The sequence below is a fragment of the Plectropomus leopardus genome, chromosome 8 (assembly GCF_008729295.1).
Source record: "Plectropomus leopardus isolate mb chromosome 8, YSFRI_Pleo_2.0, whole genome shotgun sequence".
NCBI lineage: Eukaryota > Metazoa > Chordata > Actinopteri > Perciformes > Serranidae > Plectropomus > Plectropomus leopardus.
The window spans coordinates 30,813,359-30,833,902 of record NC_056470.1 but is presented as its reverse complement, the minus strand read 5'-3'; the positions used below and the strand labels follow the sequence as shown (position 1 = coordinate 30,833,902).

The following is a 20,544-nucleotide window of genomic DNA, read 5'->3' as shown; positions in this document are numbered from 1 at the left end:
TAGTTTTTAAGCAGGTTTATTAAAAAATTATTTATTTTTAAATTTATTTTCTGATATGTTGTTTGTTTTATTTGTGTGTTTGTTTGTTTGGATTTTTTGTGCCAATTATGACATATCTTTTTACTAATGTCTTGCTCATTTCTGAGTTATCTCTTCTTCTGTTGCTCATTGCCTTCTCTTCCCCATGTTCTTTATAAAAATCAAGCTAATTTGCTGAGGATTCAAAGGGTTAACATTTTTTAAAGAGGGTTTCAAAATACAAATGCAAGAAGTCATATAAGTGTCTTCTGTCTCATGAAAAAAGGGTAATTTGGTGTCGTGTCCCCATAAAGCTGGCAGACTCTCAAGGGAACAATAAAACCTTCAAAACTTTCAGGGCTCTATCTGACACCTGGCATAAACTGTCAGTGTAGTTTCAGACCAATGCTGTTGTCATTTTCACAGCCAGCGCCTACATTTTGAAATTACCAAATGCACTCTTGCCCATCTGTGTGCCGATGGGCGTGTAGGTCCTGAAATGAGGTTTGGTAAAGCACATTGTTATTTTAAGGCAGCAGAGAACGATTGCGCCACTGACCAACAAAATCCTCATCTGATGTTAGAATGGTGCGGTATGTTTTCTGCTTTCTAAAGGCAAGGCAAGTTTATTTATACAGCACATTTTAGCCACAAGGCACAGTGCTCCACATAAACATCAAGACATAGTGTGAAAGAGACACATTATAAAAGGACATTTGTATGCAATTAAAAGTTAATTAAAGAGCCAGAGAATTGAAAATGAAAAACAATGCATACATAAAATACCAAAAAATGTTATAGTGCAGTCAAGGAAATGTATAATGTATCCTTAATTTATATAGAAGGCAGCGGCAAAGAGAAAAATCCTCAGCCTTGATTTAAAAAATGGACTTAAAGTACATAATTTTGCTAGTAAGATATTCCTACATAGGCATGTACACACACTCTGCTTGTTACACACAGAAAGTTGCATGAATAAGTTGTGGGTGGATGGAATAATACATGATTAATGAGGAAAAGATTAATTAGATTCTCTCAAATGTGAACATAGCAGAGATCTGAGCAGTGCCTCGTCTAGTAAATGCCCACTTGTTTTTAGCCCCACACCCACAGTTTGCATTGCAGGCTTTCTGTCTATTAAACATTAAAGGGGAACAGCAGCCATTTTCAAACCTACATGTTATCCCTATATTCTCAAACAGTCCAGAAATATTAGTTAACATGAATTATTGTCTTCCTCATCCAAAACACATTGAGACGTACTTATCTGGCTTTAAGAGAGAGCAGCTTCCAAATATTGACTGAACGTTCTTAGGTCATGGAAACAACATTAAAAATCTTAATTTAAGTGATGCCCCCTTTTATCCACAACCCAAGCTCAGACAATCCTGATGAAATCACGATGACATCATCAGGATTATTTTTTTTTAGATTTTAGAAAGCTTCCTCCAAAGCCACAGAAGATATCGCTCCCCATGTCGAGTAAACTGAATCCTGTTAACATGGTAACTCTCAGATGTTGAAATAAACTTTTTCCTCACATCCTTTTAGTCGGGTGGATTTGATGTAACTGCTCACTGTGTGTTGCTCTAAGAAGCCATCTGGCTTTGATTTTGCCACATTTGATGTTTCTGTTTCATCGTGGGAATTGCAGCACTGTTTGACCTGGCAAAAGATCTGAAGCCTCTCCCTCCCTGACCGTGTCTTAGGTGGGTTCTTACGGCGGCAAGATTAAATACTCCATCTCCTATGTGGCCGGTCCAAGAGGAACACTACTTGACGACGGTGACGTGCAGATTATTGTGAGTATATTCGCTCGTGCTGATTCACTGTATTCTTCAATGTTTGCCTGCATTTGTAGCGTTTGCTCACCTGTCAGTGTTGCTCCTGCAGGGGAATGACATCACTCTGGTGGCTCGTCAGCCGTGGCAGAGGAGGCAGCAGGGCAGCAGAGAGACTCACCAGTTTGAGATCGTCTTCAAGGAGGTGAGTCGCTCCTGACAATGCTGTCACATGGTGAACATTTAGAAAGCAAGCATCAGGTTTCTCAACCATGTCTTTAGACCACTGTTTAATTGCTACAAAATTAGGACGTGTATGAGAAGCTGTATTGGAGTTATCATTATTATTAACAAGTGACCGACCAGTCCCAACACTGTGTTTAAAGATTAAGGTGGAGCCATAGTTGAAATTAGTGACTGATTTTTACGACACAAATCTGCTGCGGTTAACTATCTGGACAGTCCAGCATGCCGTACATCTGCTTAGTATGTGTAATGAAGTCTGCAAATGTATTTTCAGTTGCTTTGAAGTTATCTGATATATAGTCTTTGAAATTATCGTTTGATTTAATGAGATTTTTAAGTGTGGACTCCAGACGGCTGAGTCTGCTGTCAATTTTTTTTTAATTTGGTATCAAATTTGGTATTCATTTGGTCGAATCTGTCTGTTATTAACTGGCGCAATGACTCCTGCTCACAGGCCTGTGCTATTGGCAAGTTGTCTTGAACTGAGTTGTCTTATCAGCAGCACGTGCACGTGCAAAAGTGCGGGCACATGTGCAGTGCACATGAAAAGATTTTTTTTTTAATCTCTGATCATGATACACTAAATTAATGTCTTCCGCTTCTCTACTCCCTACCATAGACCCATTCTTTTGTCATTTTAATGGACAGGGGATCTATAGTAGGAGACGGAAGGTGAACCGTGTATTACTCATCTGAAAGCAGGAAAACTGAAGATTAATGCATCTCAGCACTGTGTGTCAAGCTTTTGTAGCCTATAATCTATGGTAAACGTGGTGTTGTCTTTATAGGGGTTTCCATGGATGGAAGTGTATAATGGCCATTTTCATGCTCAATTATGTCTCAAAAGTTTTAAAGCAATTTTAGGGTTGATACCATTTGTTACTCAGATTTGGTGCTAACTGCAAGCATTTTTTTACCACTGGAGAACTGATAAAAAATTCAAATTCAAATTCCTCCAAAATACCAAATTAAGGCACCAAGACCTCAAGAAACACTATAGAAAAATAGATGCTGTGATTTGGTGTCAAGAATTTTTAATGTTGTGAGATTTCTTTAAGAGATGCATATTTTTGGGGTTTGGATGACGAGCACTTCTGTTCTAGAAACTCAATAAACCTGTGATTGCCGAGTATCCCCTGAATGCCCCACAGATTAGTTTGTGTTTGTGTGCAGTTTCAGGCGACCATGATTATCCTAGAGGATTATCCCAGAGAAAAAAAGGTCTCACTACAATTAAATAGTGCTTTCAGCTTTCCAGTCATACCTAATTAAAGCAATTCCAAGACTGTTTATGGACCCCAGCATGCAGAATTATTCAAATACACCTTTTTTAGAATAGGCAAAAAAAATAAAACTATATACTATATATATATATATATATATATATATATATATATATATATTTCAATTATTTATTTATTTTTATTTATTTATTTTGTATTTAGCTTGTTAGTTATTTGGCCCCTCCCTGAGAAGCAAGCATGATGTGGCTGGTACAAATGAATTCCTTCTAGTTTCATATAATCCCAGTATCCACACTCTAGCTTTAAAACAGACTTTCTACAGCCTCCGAAAGACAGAAATCTCAGCCAAGATTGCTGGCGTCCCACAGGATGGAAGAGGTAAAACAATAAATGTGTTCTTATTGCGTGAGAAAAGCCAAAGCTTTCATCTTGTTTTACAGGAAAACTGGCGTCGTCCTGATGGCATGCCGCCACCCGAGAGCACCTGATGATGGTTTTGGCCGATCTTGATGACGTCCTGATTCGAGCGTCCTACTCCACTGAGATGCGCTCCTCCAGTATCTATGACATCAGCATGGAAGTCGCTGTGCCGAACTACAGCGGCTTGGCTCAGGCCCTCGAGGTGGAGCAGTGTCGCTGCCCTCCTGGATACCAGGGACTCTCCTGCCAGGTGAATCATCCACTCTGTCCGAATTTTGCTGATTTTTTGTGAATTGTTTAATTTATAATTTAACAGTTTTTTGGTTTTTTTGTGTTTTTTTTTTTTTTTTTTTTTTTTACATTTTTTGTATTATTTAACAGTGTTGTTTTTTTTATTTAAAAAAAAACTTTTTAAAGGATTTTTATCATTTTACGGGTTTCAAAACATCTTTTCAAAGAACTACAATAAATGCTAATGCTAAATAATCATTTTACAGTTTTCGGGGGGGGTTACATTAAAAAAAAAATTTTACAGGTTGTTATCATTTTACAGGTTTCAGTACATCCTTTCAAAGTACTACAGTTCATGCTAATACCAATTCATCATTTTACAGTTTTTCAAAATTATTTTACAGGTTTTTATCATGTTATTGGTTCAAAACATCTTGTCAAAGAACTACAGTTGAAAATTAGCCTGATGCTTAACACTGGCACGTTTACAAAATGTTGATTAATGTGTGTTGTCCTTATAAATCAAAAAAATGAAATGAAAATGAAATAGTTGATTGTCATTGTCTAACTCCTATAATGTCTTTTTAAGGACTGCGCTCCTGGATATACCCGCACTGGAGGAGGTTTATACCTGGGCCACTGCGAGCTCTGCGAATGTAACGGCCACTCTGACTCCTGCCACCCTGAAACTGGCATCTGCACGGTATGACGATGAGCGTGTGGCCGATACTGGTCCTGTTTTTGGTTGATTATAATACCCTGACACAGATTTCTTCACACAATCTGCTTCTCCCTCCAGAGCTGCCTGCACAACACTCAGGGCGAGCTGTGCGAGCAGTGCGCTCCTGGCTTCTTCGGTGACCCCACTGTTGGCACTCCAGAGGACTGCCAGCCCTGCGCCTGCCCTCACACTGACCCCGACAACCAGTGAGTACTGGCACACACACACACACCAAGACTTCACATTCCTCCTCCATTAATAGCTCAAGACAACTCTGTTAACGGCTCGCTTGCTCTTGTTTATGCAGCAAATTCTGCCGTCTTGTTAATTTAGGACTTTGATTCATTTCCGCTTATTAACCTGTTTCCTGCCAACTGACAAGAAATATTATATTCACTTTCCTACTGAAATCATCCGATTGCATACCCTTACTTACTTCATTTTAACAGATCTGGATTTTGTTGCCTAGAGTTAGTGAAAATCAACAGTATATTGAAGGAATAGTGAAGAAATGTTTCAGTTGCTTTCAATGTAAAGAGTCATATTTTGGTGACTTGCTCATAGCAATGTTGGAAATATATGATTAAAATTGTTTTGGAAAGCAAAAGTTTAATCTGGCATTTAAATAAGGTTAGGTTCAGTTGCTATTGAAATGTTTCTCTGCTCAATGATCTTCTTGCCTGTGTGTGATATCCATGTATCAGGTTCTCCCCAACCTGCGAGAGCCTCGGAAACGGAGGCTACCAGTGCACCGCCTGTCAGCCTGGTTACACCGGCCAGTACTGTGAACGGTAAGATAACCAACATGTTTTTGGACCAAACAGTTCTGGGGACTCCCTGAAAAATATATATCTGTATAATCTGTTTGCAAGCGCCATGTTTTTTTGAAGCCTGGACTTCACAGTTGGTCCCTTCGTCTGTTTTCTGTTTTCTGCCTTGTTTTTTGTTTAGTTAGAAGCCACTTTTTGTTTTGTGGTTTCTGCTGTTGACTAGCCTAATAGGTTTTCAAAGTTGCGGTTGCTCGTTCTGCATTGGTTGTGTTCGACTAATTAACCTACACATACACTCTTGATCCCTCTTTGGTTTGGAGAATACGTCATCTAAAATTCTTATATTGTATGGGTTTTTATTGTGAAGCACTTTGCAACTTTAGTTAAGAAAAGCGCTATGGAAATTAAGTTAGGACAGCCTGTAATTTTCCATGACATAATTTCAGTCAAAGCTTAAGCTGATCGTGTTTGTGTCTATTTTCAACATCTTCAGTTGTGCTCCTGGATATGTTGGCAACCCGCAGGAGAGAGAGAAGTGTCGTCCATACGATGGTAAGGCTGTATTTCACTTTTGTAGAAATGTGACTTAACAGTGCTCATGTTCATGATAGAAAACATGAAAAAGTTCAAGATTATGCTCATGTTCCCAAGAGTAAATAAAATGCTTGTGCTGCGTGTGTGCTTGAAATATGTGGCCACATATACTCTGGCACAATCAAATTAGGGGAAAAAAAGGTTGCATGATTTGCAAATGAGGCTAAAAAAAGTGAAACTTTTATTATTGTGAACCTTTACACAAACAAAAAATAACACAAAGAAACACAAAGCTTAATAACAATGCAGTTTAATGAAGATTACAAGCAACAAATTTAGGCCTATGCCTGGCCAATAGTTCCCATTAACCCTTGTTAGACCAACACTTGTCATATTTACAGTTGAGTTATTGTGCAGATTGAACAAACACACGTGAGGTGCTAATTAATGAGCTTCAGAGGTGCTGATGGTTATATTTGGTGTGTTGGACAGATTTAGGCAAGATGTTTCATCCTGCTTTCAATCTTCATGCTAAGCTAAGAAAATCATTAGTTAGCTGTAGTCACCATTGGCTGATGTCCATCCAGCTTCTCTTTGTTCAACAGAAACAAGAAATCGAATTCACTGTCTGACTTTGTGAACTTGCACTCTTTGTGAACTTGCACTCTGATGCAGTTTGTTGTGATACTCTCAGAGAGCATCCCTGATGAGTTTGTTACGACCTTTGCACTTTGCAGCTGCAGCCTCGCTGGTGGTGAAGGTTTATCCAGAGAGGGTCCTGTCCTCCCAGGGTGGCCCTGTCATCCTCCGCTGTCAGGTGTCCGGCTCTCCTCCACACTATTTCTACTGGTCCAGAGAGGATGGACGACCCATCTCCAGCAATGCTGACAGACGCAGACAAGGTACGGCACACACTTTAACCACATGATCACAACTTTTATGAGATGGATAGATGTGATGCTGCAGATCTGAGAGATCCAGAATATGTTATGTAAGATGTTTTTTTGTGCAGTCTTAATCTGAATGCACAAATGTAACAGAATGGATACACGTATAGGACGACATGTTACGTGTGACTCGGACACCTGTGTCTCACCTGTGTGTGCAGGAGCAGAGCTGTTCTTCCCCAGCGTCCAGCCGAGCGATGCCGGCGTCTACATCTGTACCTGCAGAGACCAGCGCAGCACCAACAGGAGCCGCGCTGAAATTGTTGTCACAAGTGTGTATGGTCTCGCTGTCATATTAGCAGAAAGGTTTTCCCCTCATGCAGCACACAAAATATATGCTTCAGCTGTTGTTTATCATCATAACATTTATGTTCTAAATCTACATTTATGAGAGAGAAATAAGGAAGCAAACGATGCTTTATTTACTCATGTTACAATATAATTATTTAAATGTTTTTTACAGGCTCTCCTGTAAGTGAATTACCTTTGATTTTGTAATTCTCAATACTTTAACTGTATGTATGAACAATCAGCATAAAGATAATCGTCTCTTTATTTCACCAGGTGTCCCATCTAAAGCCATTGAGGTGACGGTCGAGGAGCCCAGAGCTCAGACTGTCAGGGTGGGGTCGACTGTCAGCTTCATCTGCACTGCGAAGAGCAAGGTAACACTGGCCAGTGATCAGTACTTCACATTATTGTTTTTATTTATTAAGAAATATTTGCACAATTAAAGGGATCGTTTGGGAAACACTACACCACAGATTTTTGGTTTTAGCCATAGAATGCATAAAATAATGTACGTTATATACATACATACCATTTCATCATCTTCAGACCTTCAATCCAGTTTTTATGCAGTTTTTAACTGTGTGTAAATAAACTAAACTAAACTATACATTTAAAAGGCAAACTGTGGGACACTCCACTGAAGTTTTAAAATAATATCAGGCATATCACCCTCTTTTGCTTCGTTTCCATCCAGAATCAGACGACTCGAAACTTAGTGGAGTGGGTGAATTCAAAGGCAACTGAAGTTTATGTTTAATAGAAAGCACGTTGCCAAGCTGCTGTCATTAGATTCAACAGAATATTTAGCCTCACCCTATCGTATGTTTGAGACAGTGTGTATCTCATGACTTGTGTGTGTTTTTCTGCTCTCCTCTCCACAGTCGCCAGCCTACACGCTGGTCTGGACACGGATGGGTAACGGGAAGCTTCCCAACCGGGCCATGGACTTCAACGGCATCCTGACAATTCAGAACGTCCAGCCCGAGGACGCAGGCGTCTACGTTTGCACGGGCTCCAACATGTTTGCCATGGACGAGGGCAACGCCATCCTCTACGTGCCAGGTTCGTGATCCACGGCACCGCATTCCATTACCCATCACCCCCTGCTACTCTACCAGCTCTGGCTCATGTAGTTTCCCTCCCCTTAAACTCCAGCTTGCGGTGGTGCATGCTTCTCTGCTTAACTGCATCTCTCATCGTGCACTATCAGCAGCTCTGGGTTAACAGCATAATAAGCTTGCAGTTCTAACTCTCGATGCTTTTGCCTTCTGCTCTCAGATACCAACATATAAGCTGTGTCTGATTATCGTACCGCCATTCCAGCTCCTTTTTTTAACTCACTGATCAGTGGATTTTCCTGGACTTTATATGAAGAAATACAGCTTGTGGGTTTGGTTAAAACTAAAACTGTAGAGCGCAAATTTTCCAGATAACATATGGGGTCAAGTATGCAGTTTTAGACCTAACCAATGGGCACTAAAAGTCATGACACATCCACTACATTTAGACCAAATGTTTCAGATCAGGGATTTGTGGGTAATTCTTTCTGCCAACACTCTACTGAAGCTACTGCAGATGTTTTCTTTCCTTTTTTGATATTTTGGGTTGAATAAATCGGTGGTGGTTTGGTTGCTTCTCAGTCACTGGTGGAGTTTTCTGCTGTTAGAGGTTTCACTAGCCGGGTGCTGGATTCTGGTGTCTTTAAAGGGATAGTTCGTATTTTTTGAAGTTGGGTTGTCTGGGTTACTTATCCATAGTCAGTGTATTACCTACAATAGGTGGCGTTCGTCGTGCCCTCAGTTTGGAGAAGCAGGCCGGAGTATTTCACCACGGAAGCTAAGCTGCAATAAAACGCATTTCAGATACCTAAAAAAGTCTCACCTAAAACAATATCATTTGAAGTGTAAACTAAATTGAGAGTTTGTTCACTGCTTTACCTTTCTGTCAGACAGATATCCCTTTTCCACCAAAACTAGTGCATGTAATCAGACTGTTTTAAATACAGATAAACCTGCTAAAAATAGGCTGCCAGTAGAGCAGGGCTGTGTACACGGCTCTGCATCAGACCAGTATTTCTCTCTGTGTGTTTTTTGCTTTTTTTGAGCAAGCAGCAGAGAGGCCTGTGAAAACGTAACAGTGGTTACTTCTTTTTATATATCTCGTACTTATTAAGCGTTTTTAAAACTCAGTGAAGACTAATTTAGATAGAAGTTTGAGTGCTGCCTGGACGATATTTTGTGTTGGTGCTTCATTGCATATTGACGGTTAAGGTGCTGAAATTAGGTCATTATGTGTTTCCATCAATGACGATCAGAGCTGGAGGCGATAAATAACCATGATTACTACAGAGTCATTTTACTTGGATGTGAATGCCAATTATAACCTTTTCCATAACATTAAAAAGCCAGACGTTAGCAGTAAGGCTGCACAATATTTTTGCCGAAATTCAATATGCTAATATAAAAACAATTCGTGTGGCCAATGACCGATTCGGATATTGATATATTTTTCCCCACCTAATTATTCAATCTCTACTGCAGTGGAACGTATTATGCATACTCTTATCATAAGCAGAATAAACATGAAATACAATATTTTCAGTGTATTTAATATTCATTCTTGTCCATCGGGCCGATGTTTTGTATATGTTCACTTTGTCAGTAATTTAAAAAAAAAAATCATTTTGTGATATTGGCAGAAATCAGCATGTTGGCTGATATCCAATATTTCATTTTAAAGCCAAAATCTGCTGATACCAATGACGTGTCAATATCATCACGCATCCCTAGTTAGCAGGTGTCAGTGCGTTTTTTGTGCAGTAAAAAAAAGGACTTAACGGCTCGAGGAAGCAGTAGTCCAGCAGCTCCCGTGTTCAGTGTCTGTCGATGGAGTCTGTCTTTTTAAAGAGAGCATATATCTCGAAGTTGAGCAAAAAAAATGACCTCCCCATCTGATCAGGCTTTCTGACGCAAAGCAAAAGCGGTGAAAATACTCTCAATATTGCATACACTTAATCTGAAACAGATTTTTTTAGTAAAATACATTTTGCTGCTGTCCCGTCCACAGCAGTGCTTTGCTTAGTTTCCCTTTTGGCCTCTTTAAACTGGTGCTGTTCAGATTTTACATCTACTGTAGGTAATACAGTGAATATGGATAAGATCCTCATACAACCCACCCAAAAAAATCTGAGCTATTCCTGTAACTTTGGGCTCCTGGGGTCCCTCCCTGTCTGAGCTGTGGTGTAAAAATGATACGGAGGAATGTGGACGCCACCGTTGGTGCTCAGTGACTCTGCGACTGACATGCAAAGAGGACTTCAGTGTATCTGGAAGAGAGGAGAATTTGGAAGAATCCCCGATTTCTTTGTGTTGTTCCACTCAATTCAGTATTTCTTCCTGAATTTACCATCTGCTGAATGAACAAAACGGTGCTATTTTAGCCATGCAGTCGGAAACTGTAACATGCTTTTATTCTGCTGTAATATCACTCCTTCATTCCTTTAGTGTCGGCAAAAGTCAGACCTGTTTGTATCGATTCTAACTTGTCAGGTTTAGTTGGTAAAATATTTAAGATCTGACTTGAAATGCAAAAGAACTTTTTTTAATCTTAATTCTGTCAATGATCATCTCCGATTGTATATTGTGGTCTTCTTTATTTACATCCTTGTTTTTGGCACATTTTCCTATTTTGATTGACTGAAATATGATACCTTGAAATGTTTCCATGAAATCAGCTATAACAGAAATGTTGGAATTTCTTTTCTTTCTTTTTTTTGGTATTTTTTTTTAAAGGGAATTGGCCATGTGAATGCAATTACTTTGCATGATGTGTGTTTACATTTAGGCAATTTCAAGTGTTTTTATAAGAAAATATTTTTATATATCTCTATGAACATCATCAATTACAGGTCACATTTAAATTCTTTTTTTATTATTATTATTGTTTGATCTTAGCATTAGCTTTATTTGTTCATTCATGACTCAAAGAATATATGATTGCAATTATACCCAAAGGTGCTTCTGTAAAGATTTTACTTTTTTTTAAATTTCTTTTGAAAGAATCTGATGTACTGCACACATGTCACATTGTAATGTATTTATCTTAACTGTGAAAATATTTTGTGAAAAAGAGAAAATTGATTAAAATAATGACAATTGATCAAAGTGATTTGCAGGTTTATGGATTGGGCTCATTTGCATATATTACCTTGATCAATTCGAGATAACCACAAGCTGTATGCCGGCTTTTTAACAGCTGAAAGCAAACTATTGTTTCAGTGTTTAAAACTGCTTTTTGCTACTAACCTGCATGTCCCGTGTGGCTCCATCTGTCCTTGTGCTGCTGCGCAGTTTTCAAGATCTTTGAGTGTATGTGTGTGTATGTGTGTGTTTGTATATCTTGATTTTGAAACTGCAGCATTAGAAGCATTTTGGAGTGTTGTTATGTTTGGTTTTTTGTGCTTGTGTAGAGCAGGGATACTCAACTTGCTTCGTCCAGGGGCCACTTTTGCAAAATGACAGGAGACCACAGCCATATTAATCGGATAAAGTGAAAGAACTTTAAAAGGACCATAACTTATCTCTCTATAAAATTCTTTCAGTTTTTTTTTTTTAAATTAATTTCCTTATTAAGGAGGTTTTGGTGACATCATGCAGTAAAAATTTCAGCTAAAACTTTTGCAGAGTGTTGTTCAGCAGGTTCTTTTACTCTGAGCCGAATTAGAGGTCTCGTCCTCTTCAAAACAAACAGACCAAGTGATTTAAAGTACGGTACAAATACAGAATAATACAGCTTCACGTTACAAATCAAGTTTCTTTTTTGCTTTCTGGCGTGTCACAGAGAGGGCATTAATACAGCACCTGCTTATGTGTGCTCACTTTTTCTCTCTGATAACTTAAGATCCAGACTTTTAGGGTTTTTACCAGGAGCCGAATTATCCACAGAAGTCTCTTCTTCCCCAAAACAAACATTATATAAAGCAGTTTCATGAAATAAAAAACAGTTTTTGACATGAGCGGGTCATTCTAACGTAACGAATACACAATGACTCTTATTTTCAGGTTATTTTACATTAAAGAAAATATACTTGTTATATTCAGTTTCTGCCAATATTTTCCCCTAAATCCTACAAACTCTGCATTAACTTACTAAATTGATTAACTTGGCACAAAGATTGACAGATAATTCAGATATTTTACTGCATTTATCACAGCAACTGACATTTTTGTTAACCCAGCTTTATTTTGATGCATTTTATGCACTCAGGCACTAAATTAAGTGCTAGAGTGCATAAAAGTATTCATTCAAAGTACAAAAGAAATTCCCAGTGCAATTCAGTTTATTTTCATTTTGAACTATGAAATGGTCGGCCGGCCGCCTGGTATCCTGTCGAGGGCCAGATTTGGCCCACGGGCTGCAAGTTGAGTATCACTTGTGTAAAGTGTGAGATAATCATACGGACACTTTAACCTACATGCTTCAATCCATGGTTTTGTTCATTTTCTCAATAACTATACTTCAGGTGAGTGTGAAAGTTGAATGCACAGAGCTTTGAACTAAATGGCACCAATTCTAAAGATAAAAATAAAAATCAAATTGGAAATTGAATCATGAGCTTAAATGGTAAAAATATTTTAGTGCTTGTTGTAAAGTTGGTGCCACTTTAGTTTAAGTTCATATATATATTTTTAGCATGTTTACGTCGTGTGTGATGTTTTTTGTGGAATCAAATGGACAAAAACCACGGCGGCCCACATTTTGAGATGGATAAGTGTCTCCGGGGAGATGGGAGGTAAACTGCTGTAACCGTGAAAGCTGACCTGTCAGTTTACCTGTCCCCTCCCCCCTCCCTCCCTTCCTCCCACAACTCCAGAGGCCTCACAGACTCAGATGTTTTACACAGCCTATGAAATGTTTGAAGGACACGGAAAGCGTAAGTCCGCATGGGCATGGTTTCCTCTCTGCCCGGCTCCCTGGAGGGACCCTCCTCTTCGCTCTCTGTGTCATGCATGCACTCATCTTCCTCAGCACGGATACACTGGTGGTCTGGTAGCGCTCATGTACAATCAAGCAAGCAGAAAGTCTCTGAAAACTTCTTTCTCTGTCTTATTCTCTTCGTAAGCGTCTTTAGTTGGATTAAGATCTAAAGATGGATATTTGTTTTCTGTAAAACTTGTGAAGTTCCTGTCTTTGTTAAATTGTCGGAGCTTGGATTGTACATGAGCATTACTGGCTCCCGCCGGGCTCTTTGGGTTCATTTGGGTCCATCACTGCAGGAAAATGTGCATGATCAATTTCACGGGCAGCTCCTCATGAATGTCGAGTCAAGTTTCCGTCATTAAAAAAAGATCACAGTGAGGTGTCGTACAGTAAATATTGGCCTTACTGTAAAAATAGAAATAAAAAAAAATAAAAACTGGTATTTTAGAAGACAAATCCAGTACATTACACTAGAGAACCAATAAAAGCTGTGGGATAATGTAGAAAATGTCCCCTTAAAATTTGACAAAATCATGCAGATGTAAAGAAAATTGATAAAACCAAAAAAAAATGATTACAGTTTTACCCCTTTGAAACCTGAAGCAATGTCACTTTTCTGGAGTTACTGAAAGATGCCTTTCATGGTAATTTAAACCTTTGAACTCTGAGCACACTGGTGCAATTTCTTGCAAAAACTTTTTAAAAAAAAAGAAAGGCATTGTGCAACTTTTACAACAAACTGTAAGAAATTAATAGATTTGAAAAAAAATATTTTTTAAAAGGTAGGGAAAAATATTAAGGGAAAAGGAAAAAAAACTTGGGAGCACTATATTTCTAATCATCATAATTTTTTTTTTTTCCAAACAATTTGAAATTATGTTCCAATATTTAAGCTCTTTTTCCAAGTAATTTCCTTGTTTTAATTTCTTTTTAACTTTTTAAAAAAAAATAATTTTAGGTTATTTTCTTTTTTCTTTTAATTATTCTTTGTTTATTTTGAGGTCATTTCTTCGTTTCGTGCTCATTGCCTTCATATGTGTTTTTTTTAGAAATAGAGCGAATTTGCTCAGGTGTCAAAGGATTAATTGCTCTTCAACCCATGAAAAAGGACATTTTATTATGTTCTGCCAAATTATTTACCACTTTTTACTATTTATGACATAGAAGTAGACGTTAATTTGCAAAATCTCCACATTCAGAGACAAGAGATGTCCCCTTTACTTCTCTCTCTTCGTACTTTTCTCTTTTCCTTTTCTCTTCAGGAAACATGCTTTACTGGGAAATCTCTGTCATCTGGGCTTCAAACATCATACTGTGCTTAATACATCCCATCACAACCTCATCACATCATAGCTGAATGTGGGTAGCAGACTAGTGTTCGGTGCTGGAGGCCGAGTTTCAGTGCATCAAACAGATGTACTTTAAATAACACAGTTAATATTAATAGATAGAAGTCAAATTGTATTTCATATCTCTTTAGAAAATTAAAGATTTAAAACATCAAATGTATGAGAAACATGAGATCTATCCAAGAAGAAAGTTTTAGTTTTATATTTTCAAATTTCGAGGTATCTTGTCATTGCTGCCTTGTCCATCCATGAATCCAGTCACTTTGATTTAGCACCAGCAGGTCAGAGTTTTTTAGATAAGTTTTATATATATTTACATAAATATTTCCGTCTCTACAGGATCGATGAGCACGCAGTTTTGTGGAGACATTCATGGTCCCCAGAAGATGAATCCTAATTACTTTGGTGATCTTTTACCTTTTTATCTAGCACCATCTTCAGTTAAAAACTGTAATTTATCTAATACTTTTGTTTATCACCAAATACCTCCAAAAATTCTGACATTCCCAGATGTTCTCTGTGTTTAGTGCTAATTGGCAAATGTTGACAGACCAGCATGTAAGATGGTAAACGTCACACTTGTTTCATTAGCATGCACCTCTAACGAGCGCTGTGTAGTGCAGCCTCACAGAGCGGCTGGCGTGTCCGTACATTGTTGTTCGTTGATGGTTGTTTATAATTTCAGTATTGGGGATAACTCAAGACCCTAGACAAATAAAACCAAAACTATCTTCTTGGATAGATATCACCAGAGGTACTGAGGAGAGAAATAATGCATTTTCTGAAGGAAATACTTCATCTCCCCAATGATCATTTGCATATCAGTTATTCTCCCTGTGTTATGTTGAATTTGTGAAGAAAACGTTGTTTTTCTCATATGCCTCCAGTTAACAAAGAATCCAAAGAACAGTTTTGATGAATTGTGGTCATAGGGGTCGGCCTTAAACAGCAGCAAAACTACATCAAAACGTCCGTTTACAAACTCACATAAATCGTGCAGTGTAAGTTGAATAATTTGATGTAGTTTGGCTTTTGTTAAACGTGGACCCCTATGACTTCAACTCTAATTCTGTCCATTTTGGGATTTCTCATAAAGCGGACCCATGCGCAAAAAAATGTTTTCTTTACCAATTTAGGGTCACTTTTTGATTTAAAGTATTGAACTATGTACTTAGGTATTTTGTTTACATTTTTTTTTCTTTGTTTGTTTATCTTTCTTTCTCTTTTTTTCTTTTTTAATATATAATTTTTAAGAGATCTTATGTCACGTAATATTCTGTTATTTAAAAAAAAAAAAAAAAAGAAATTAGTGCAAAATGAAGATAGCAACTGATTTACAAATGTTTTTGGGGGAAATTAAGTATTCCTTTAACCTGGGTGAACTGACCAGGTCAAAGTTTCATCTTCTGACGCACTGACTCGACCGTACAGCTCTAAAAAAAAAAAAAGAGAGAGACTCTCGAAATGTCTGTTTTACCCACAGTCAAATCATTTAGCATTCGTCGATGTTACTTGTGTTTTCAGTGTAGACTCTAGCCCGCCATGTCTTCCTCGCCCACAGGAAAGGACGATGAAACTCCTCTCCGCCCTGCGGTTTAAGTGTCACTAAGGTCATAGAGTCAAAGCTGGGCCCGGGCGAGAACCGTCCCAGAGGGTTTCAACCTGCTTAGATAGCCTCGTACTCCTCCCTCCCTTCTGAAAGAGCCCTTTCTTTTGCTCTGTCATCCCGGGATCATACGGGATTGAACACGAAGTCGAGCAGCCAGCCAAACTGGCGCAGACAGCAATATGCCCTGAGGCCATGCCAATGCCTGCCTGCCACTTCTCATCTGTTTGGTCTGCTCTGAGGATCCAGACTGCCAAGGGTGAGAGTGGGGGCACGGCCGGTCGCCATCACTCTCTCAGTCTGATCGATTCATTATAATCAAAAGCGTTCCCGCAGCGGTTACAGACTCCTCGTATATTCCACTTCATCACCGCACCAATCTGCATTATCACGCTTTATTTCTCCACAAGCCCTTCGTTTTTGCGCCGTGTTTGACTGATGTGTCTCCTTCTGTAGCTGCAGAGGGGGCCCAACCTGTGGCCACCATCACCCCCTCAGTGCTGAATGTCCAGCAGGGCCAGCGGGCAGAGTTTCGCTGCACAGTGACCGGGAACCCAACCCCTGCCATTGAATGGATCGGTATGATGAATTAGTTCTCCACATTTTTTAGTCTTTATTGAGCTATATTCAGAGATTAAAAAACCCCATAAATGTTAACCCTTCAGCCCTCAGTGACAGAGTGTGTGTATGTGATTGTTACAGGAGGTCCAGGGAACAGAATGAGTCCCAGAGCTGTGATCCGAGGAGGCGTACTGACCTTCACGTCTGTGGAGCCGGCCGACGAGGGAGACTACACCTGCAAGGCCCTGAACACTCACGGGGAGCACACAGCGCGGGTTTCCCTCTTTATCCAAAGTATGCTTTGTGTTTATGTGTGTGTGAGTGTGTGTTACAAGTTGTAGGAACATAAACGTGCTTACACACTTAGAATGTGGGGACTCGCTTCCTTTTTGTGACAAATACAGGTCCCCACATTGTAAATCATCAGATTTTAGGGTTAAGACTTTTTAAGGTAAGGTTAAGGTGAGGATAATCTTTAGGGTTAAGGGTAAGTCACCAGGGAGTTCTTGTAACTCAGTGCGATGTCTCGTGTATGTGACGTTTCTGGGCCAGTTCATTTCATGCTTGTTTTCTGTGTGTGCTACTATAACTCTATGTTTTGGAATATTATGGATCAACTTTTTTAGTTGTTAATGAAACAAGAAAAGAAATAAGTAAATATTTTCACAAAAATAAAACAATTATTAAAAAACTGAACTGATAAACTGTCAAACTCAAGAAGTCGGGGTGGCTGCGGTGCGTTTACATTTTGAATAATTTGAATGCCTTTTTTTGGTCAGAGTCTAACCCAAGTGGCCTCGGCACCCAGCCCCAAGTCCAAGTCAGTCCCCAAAATATCGAAGCCCACGAAGGCGACAACTTGAGGCTGTATTGCCGAGCAACAGGAGTACCCACCCCGAAGCTCACCTGGCTGAAAAACGGAGGACAAATCCCCCCACAGGTGAGACACCTGCTGCTGTCTCAGCGCCTTGACTGTAACGTTAACATGGACTGATGACTGTATTCACATTCTGCTGTGTTGTATCTCTGTCTTACACTTCAAGGTGTGTCCGGTGCCGACGGTATTTCATCATACTGTGTCAGTTTTAATTTTGACCATTTACTTTTATTTTCCCTCTGTTTGTCTCCTCCTCCCCCCCTTTTTTGTTTTTGATCCCACCCTGTTCTGACGTTTGCTCAGGCCATTCCCTCTCACGGTTTCCATCAGTTTAAAAGCAACAGTCTCGATGTGTTACAGAGACGTATTGAAGAGATGCAGGTCTGTCCATCTGTCCGCTGTCTGTCTGTCCTGTGTCATAGTTCACAATCATTGTCCTCTACTGACCTCGTCTTCACACATTGTCCACTAAGTGCATGATCAAACGTGTCCTTGATTCACACCTTGTAAACAGCGTTAATTTACCACAGCTGCTCACTAAGCCCGTATCGAGCTGATGCCAAATACATTAAAATCAACCAGCTGGTTGACTTGTTAGTGTATTTGCATGAAGTACAGCAGTGATACTCAACTTACGGCCCATGGGCCAAATCTGGCCCCTGATAGGGTGCCAGATAGCCCCCCAACCGTTTACTGGGAATTGTTTTTTTGTACTTTTAGTATTCATGAGGTGCCAGAGTGTATGAAACAGCTTAAAAATAGAGCTTGATTATCAAAAAATGCCAGTGGAGGATCACCGACACCCAACAGAGGTCCTAGCTAAGCCCCTCATGTCCTAATATCCTAGAAATGTCCTAAAATTCAAGAAATGTTTTAAAATCCTTGAAACGTCCTAAAATCTGAGAAACATCCTAAAATCAGAGAAATGTCCTAAAATCTAAGAAATGTCCTGAAATTCTAGTCACCCCCCAAAATACTTGGAACTTCCTAAAGTCATAGAAATCCCCTAAAATCCTTGAAATGTCCTATAATCCTAGAAATTTGCTAAAATCCCAGAAATTTCCTTAAATCATAGAAACATCATAAAGTCTTAGAAACATCCAAAAATCCTAGCAATATGCATGCGGCTGCAACTGGCCCCTGGCCTCCTGTCATTATGCTAAAGTGGCCCCCAAGCAAAGTTGAGTATTACTGCAGTACATGTTTTTATGTTGCGTTTTATTAATAAATTGTTCCATAGTCTTTTGTTTTGTCCACATCATACCATCCATGACTTGTTTGGGCGCTCAGCACCCAGTTGACCCTCGTCATTCCATTGAGTGTATTAACAGGACTAAGTATACAGGAGGTACTGTAGGTATTTCAGACATACTTTGCTCCGTGCCAGGCGCAGCCCGCTGCCCCCCTACCCAAGGGGGTATTGTGTTAGTCTGGTTTCTGCACAGCCCTCCTCGGCTCGACGAGGGCTCCGGGGCCTGTTTAGTTCTGCCTCAGAGAGCCTCTGCGTTGTGTCAGCCTTTCCCAGGGGGAGCTGGGCTCTGCCGTGCGACCACGCAGAAATTCTGTATGCTCTAGCAAACGGCTTGCTTTGAAAACTCGTCAATGGGTTCAGACACACATTGAGCCGGGGCCCGCCTCAGCCACTGCTCGGTTTAGCCTCCCTCACGGTTGAATGGGCCGGAGCTAAGCAGCTTTGTCCGTGGATGCCCCAACACCCCCCGGATACAGTAATCCCTCCCCGTCCCTCCCCTCCTGATTCCCCTCCCCTCTGAGGTGTTTCCAAACTTTATGAAAGCTCATTTTCAGCCTTGCTGGGCCCCTGACTGCCATGTGGAGTAGTGTACAAACAAGTCAAGTTGTTGATTGATAATGAGCCAGAAAGACAGAAAGTTGAATTAATACAGGGCTTCGGGTTCTTACTCGATATTTGATGTTGGATTTTTTTACTTTAAGGGTACTGGCTTGAGATTTTTCTCAGATTTTTCAGTTAAAGGGAAACATATTATTCAACCTGGACCCTTTTCTTCATGGCTTTGTGTCTAAGTGACTAATGGGAACAGCAATTTTTGAAACTAGTCCAGCGCTGAGCGTGCACCGGCGAAACAGGCTGCAATCCCAGAAATGTCAGTTTAACTCCCCTAAAAGTGCTTGTTGTGCCACTGGCAGGGTGAGATTGTTATTATAAGAGTATGATAACATTATGGAAAGAATCTCTACAAAGACTTTTTTAAACAGTAAGATCTTTTTTTGTAGAAACCGCCTGGCTATCGCTTTCATCAAACACACCAGACACACCAGAAAAGCAGAGTTAGTGATTGTCGAAAATGCTGGAAAGATCAGCCGAGGCAGCTTTTGTAGGTTTTATTTTGTTTTTGTCCACTTGCAACTAGTCTGGTGGGTTTGGAGTTTGCAAATTCAGGACTGTTTCTGGTTAAAGAAAAAGGATCTTTTCGTAAACACAAAGGTCTGTCTCTGTAGGGACACTTTCTACAATGTTATCAGACACTTATATTAACAATCTGAGCCTGTTAGTGACATAACAAGCACTTTTAGTTCATGTAAGTTAACGGTGCACAAATGCACTTAATGATTAAATTGCAGCTGGTTTTGCTGCTGTGGCTGCAGTGGTCTCGCTCATTACTGGACCACTTTACAAACTAATCAGTCACTTACACACAAAACCCTGAAAAAACAGGATCCAGGTTAAAAAAATACAAAAATTGCTCTTAAATATCGTCTATCTTAAATCAATGTGTCACAAACTGTCAGTTTGAACTAATTTTCTCCACATTTTTAAAATCGTCAATCATTAATCTTGTTCTAGAATAAAGGTAATAGTGTAGTAAGCTTAATCATCACTGATCATGATACATTAACAAATTATAACCCCACCAATCACTGTAGAAATGTTGGCTCTACTTTGCGTGCAGCTTCATGTGCAAAGTACAACATTATAGAAATCATGAGTC

General features: G+C 39.5%; 1 protein-coding gene across 1 annotated transcript in view; it reads left to right on the top strand.

Annotated features, from left to right (window-relative positions):
• hspg2 (heparan sulfate proteoglycan 2) overlaps window positions 1-20,544 on the top strand; it is a 148,022-nt gene that overhangs the window by 99,011 nt on the left and 28,467 nt on the right. Inside the window, 17 exon segments of the mRNA XM_042491785.1 lie at window positions 1,728-1,820; window positions 1,912-2,004; window positions 3,730-3,757; window positions 3,760-3,959; window positions 4,530-4,643; window positions 4,740-4,867; window positions 5,366-5,452; window positions 5,925-5,983; window positions 6,703-6,867; window positions 7,074-7,184; window positions 7,477-7,577; window positions 8,085-8,265; window positions 13,076-13,135; window positions 16,594-16,716; window positions 16,840-16,992; window positions 17,478-17,638; window positions 17,879-17,956. Of these exon segments, the coding sequence (XP_042347719.1) occupies window positions 1,728-1,820; window positions 1,912-2,004; window positions 3,730-3,757; window positions 3,760-3,959; window positions 4,530-4,643; window positions 4,740-4,867; window positions 5,366-5,452; window positions 5,925-5,983; window positions 6,703-6,867; window positions 7,074-7,184; window positions 7,477-7,577; window positions 8,085-8,265; window positions 13,076-13,135; window positions 16,594-16,716; window positions 16,840-16,992; window positions 17,478-17,638; window positions 17,879-17,956 (1,935 nt within the window).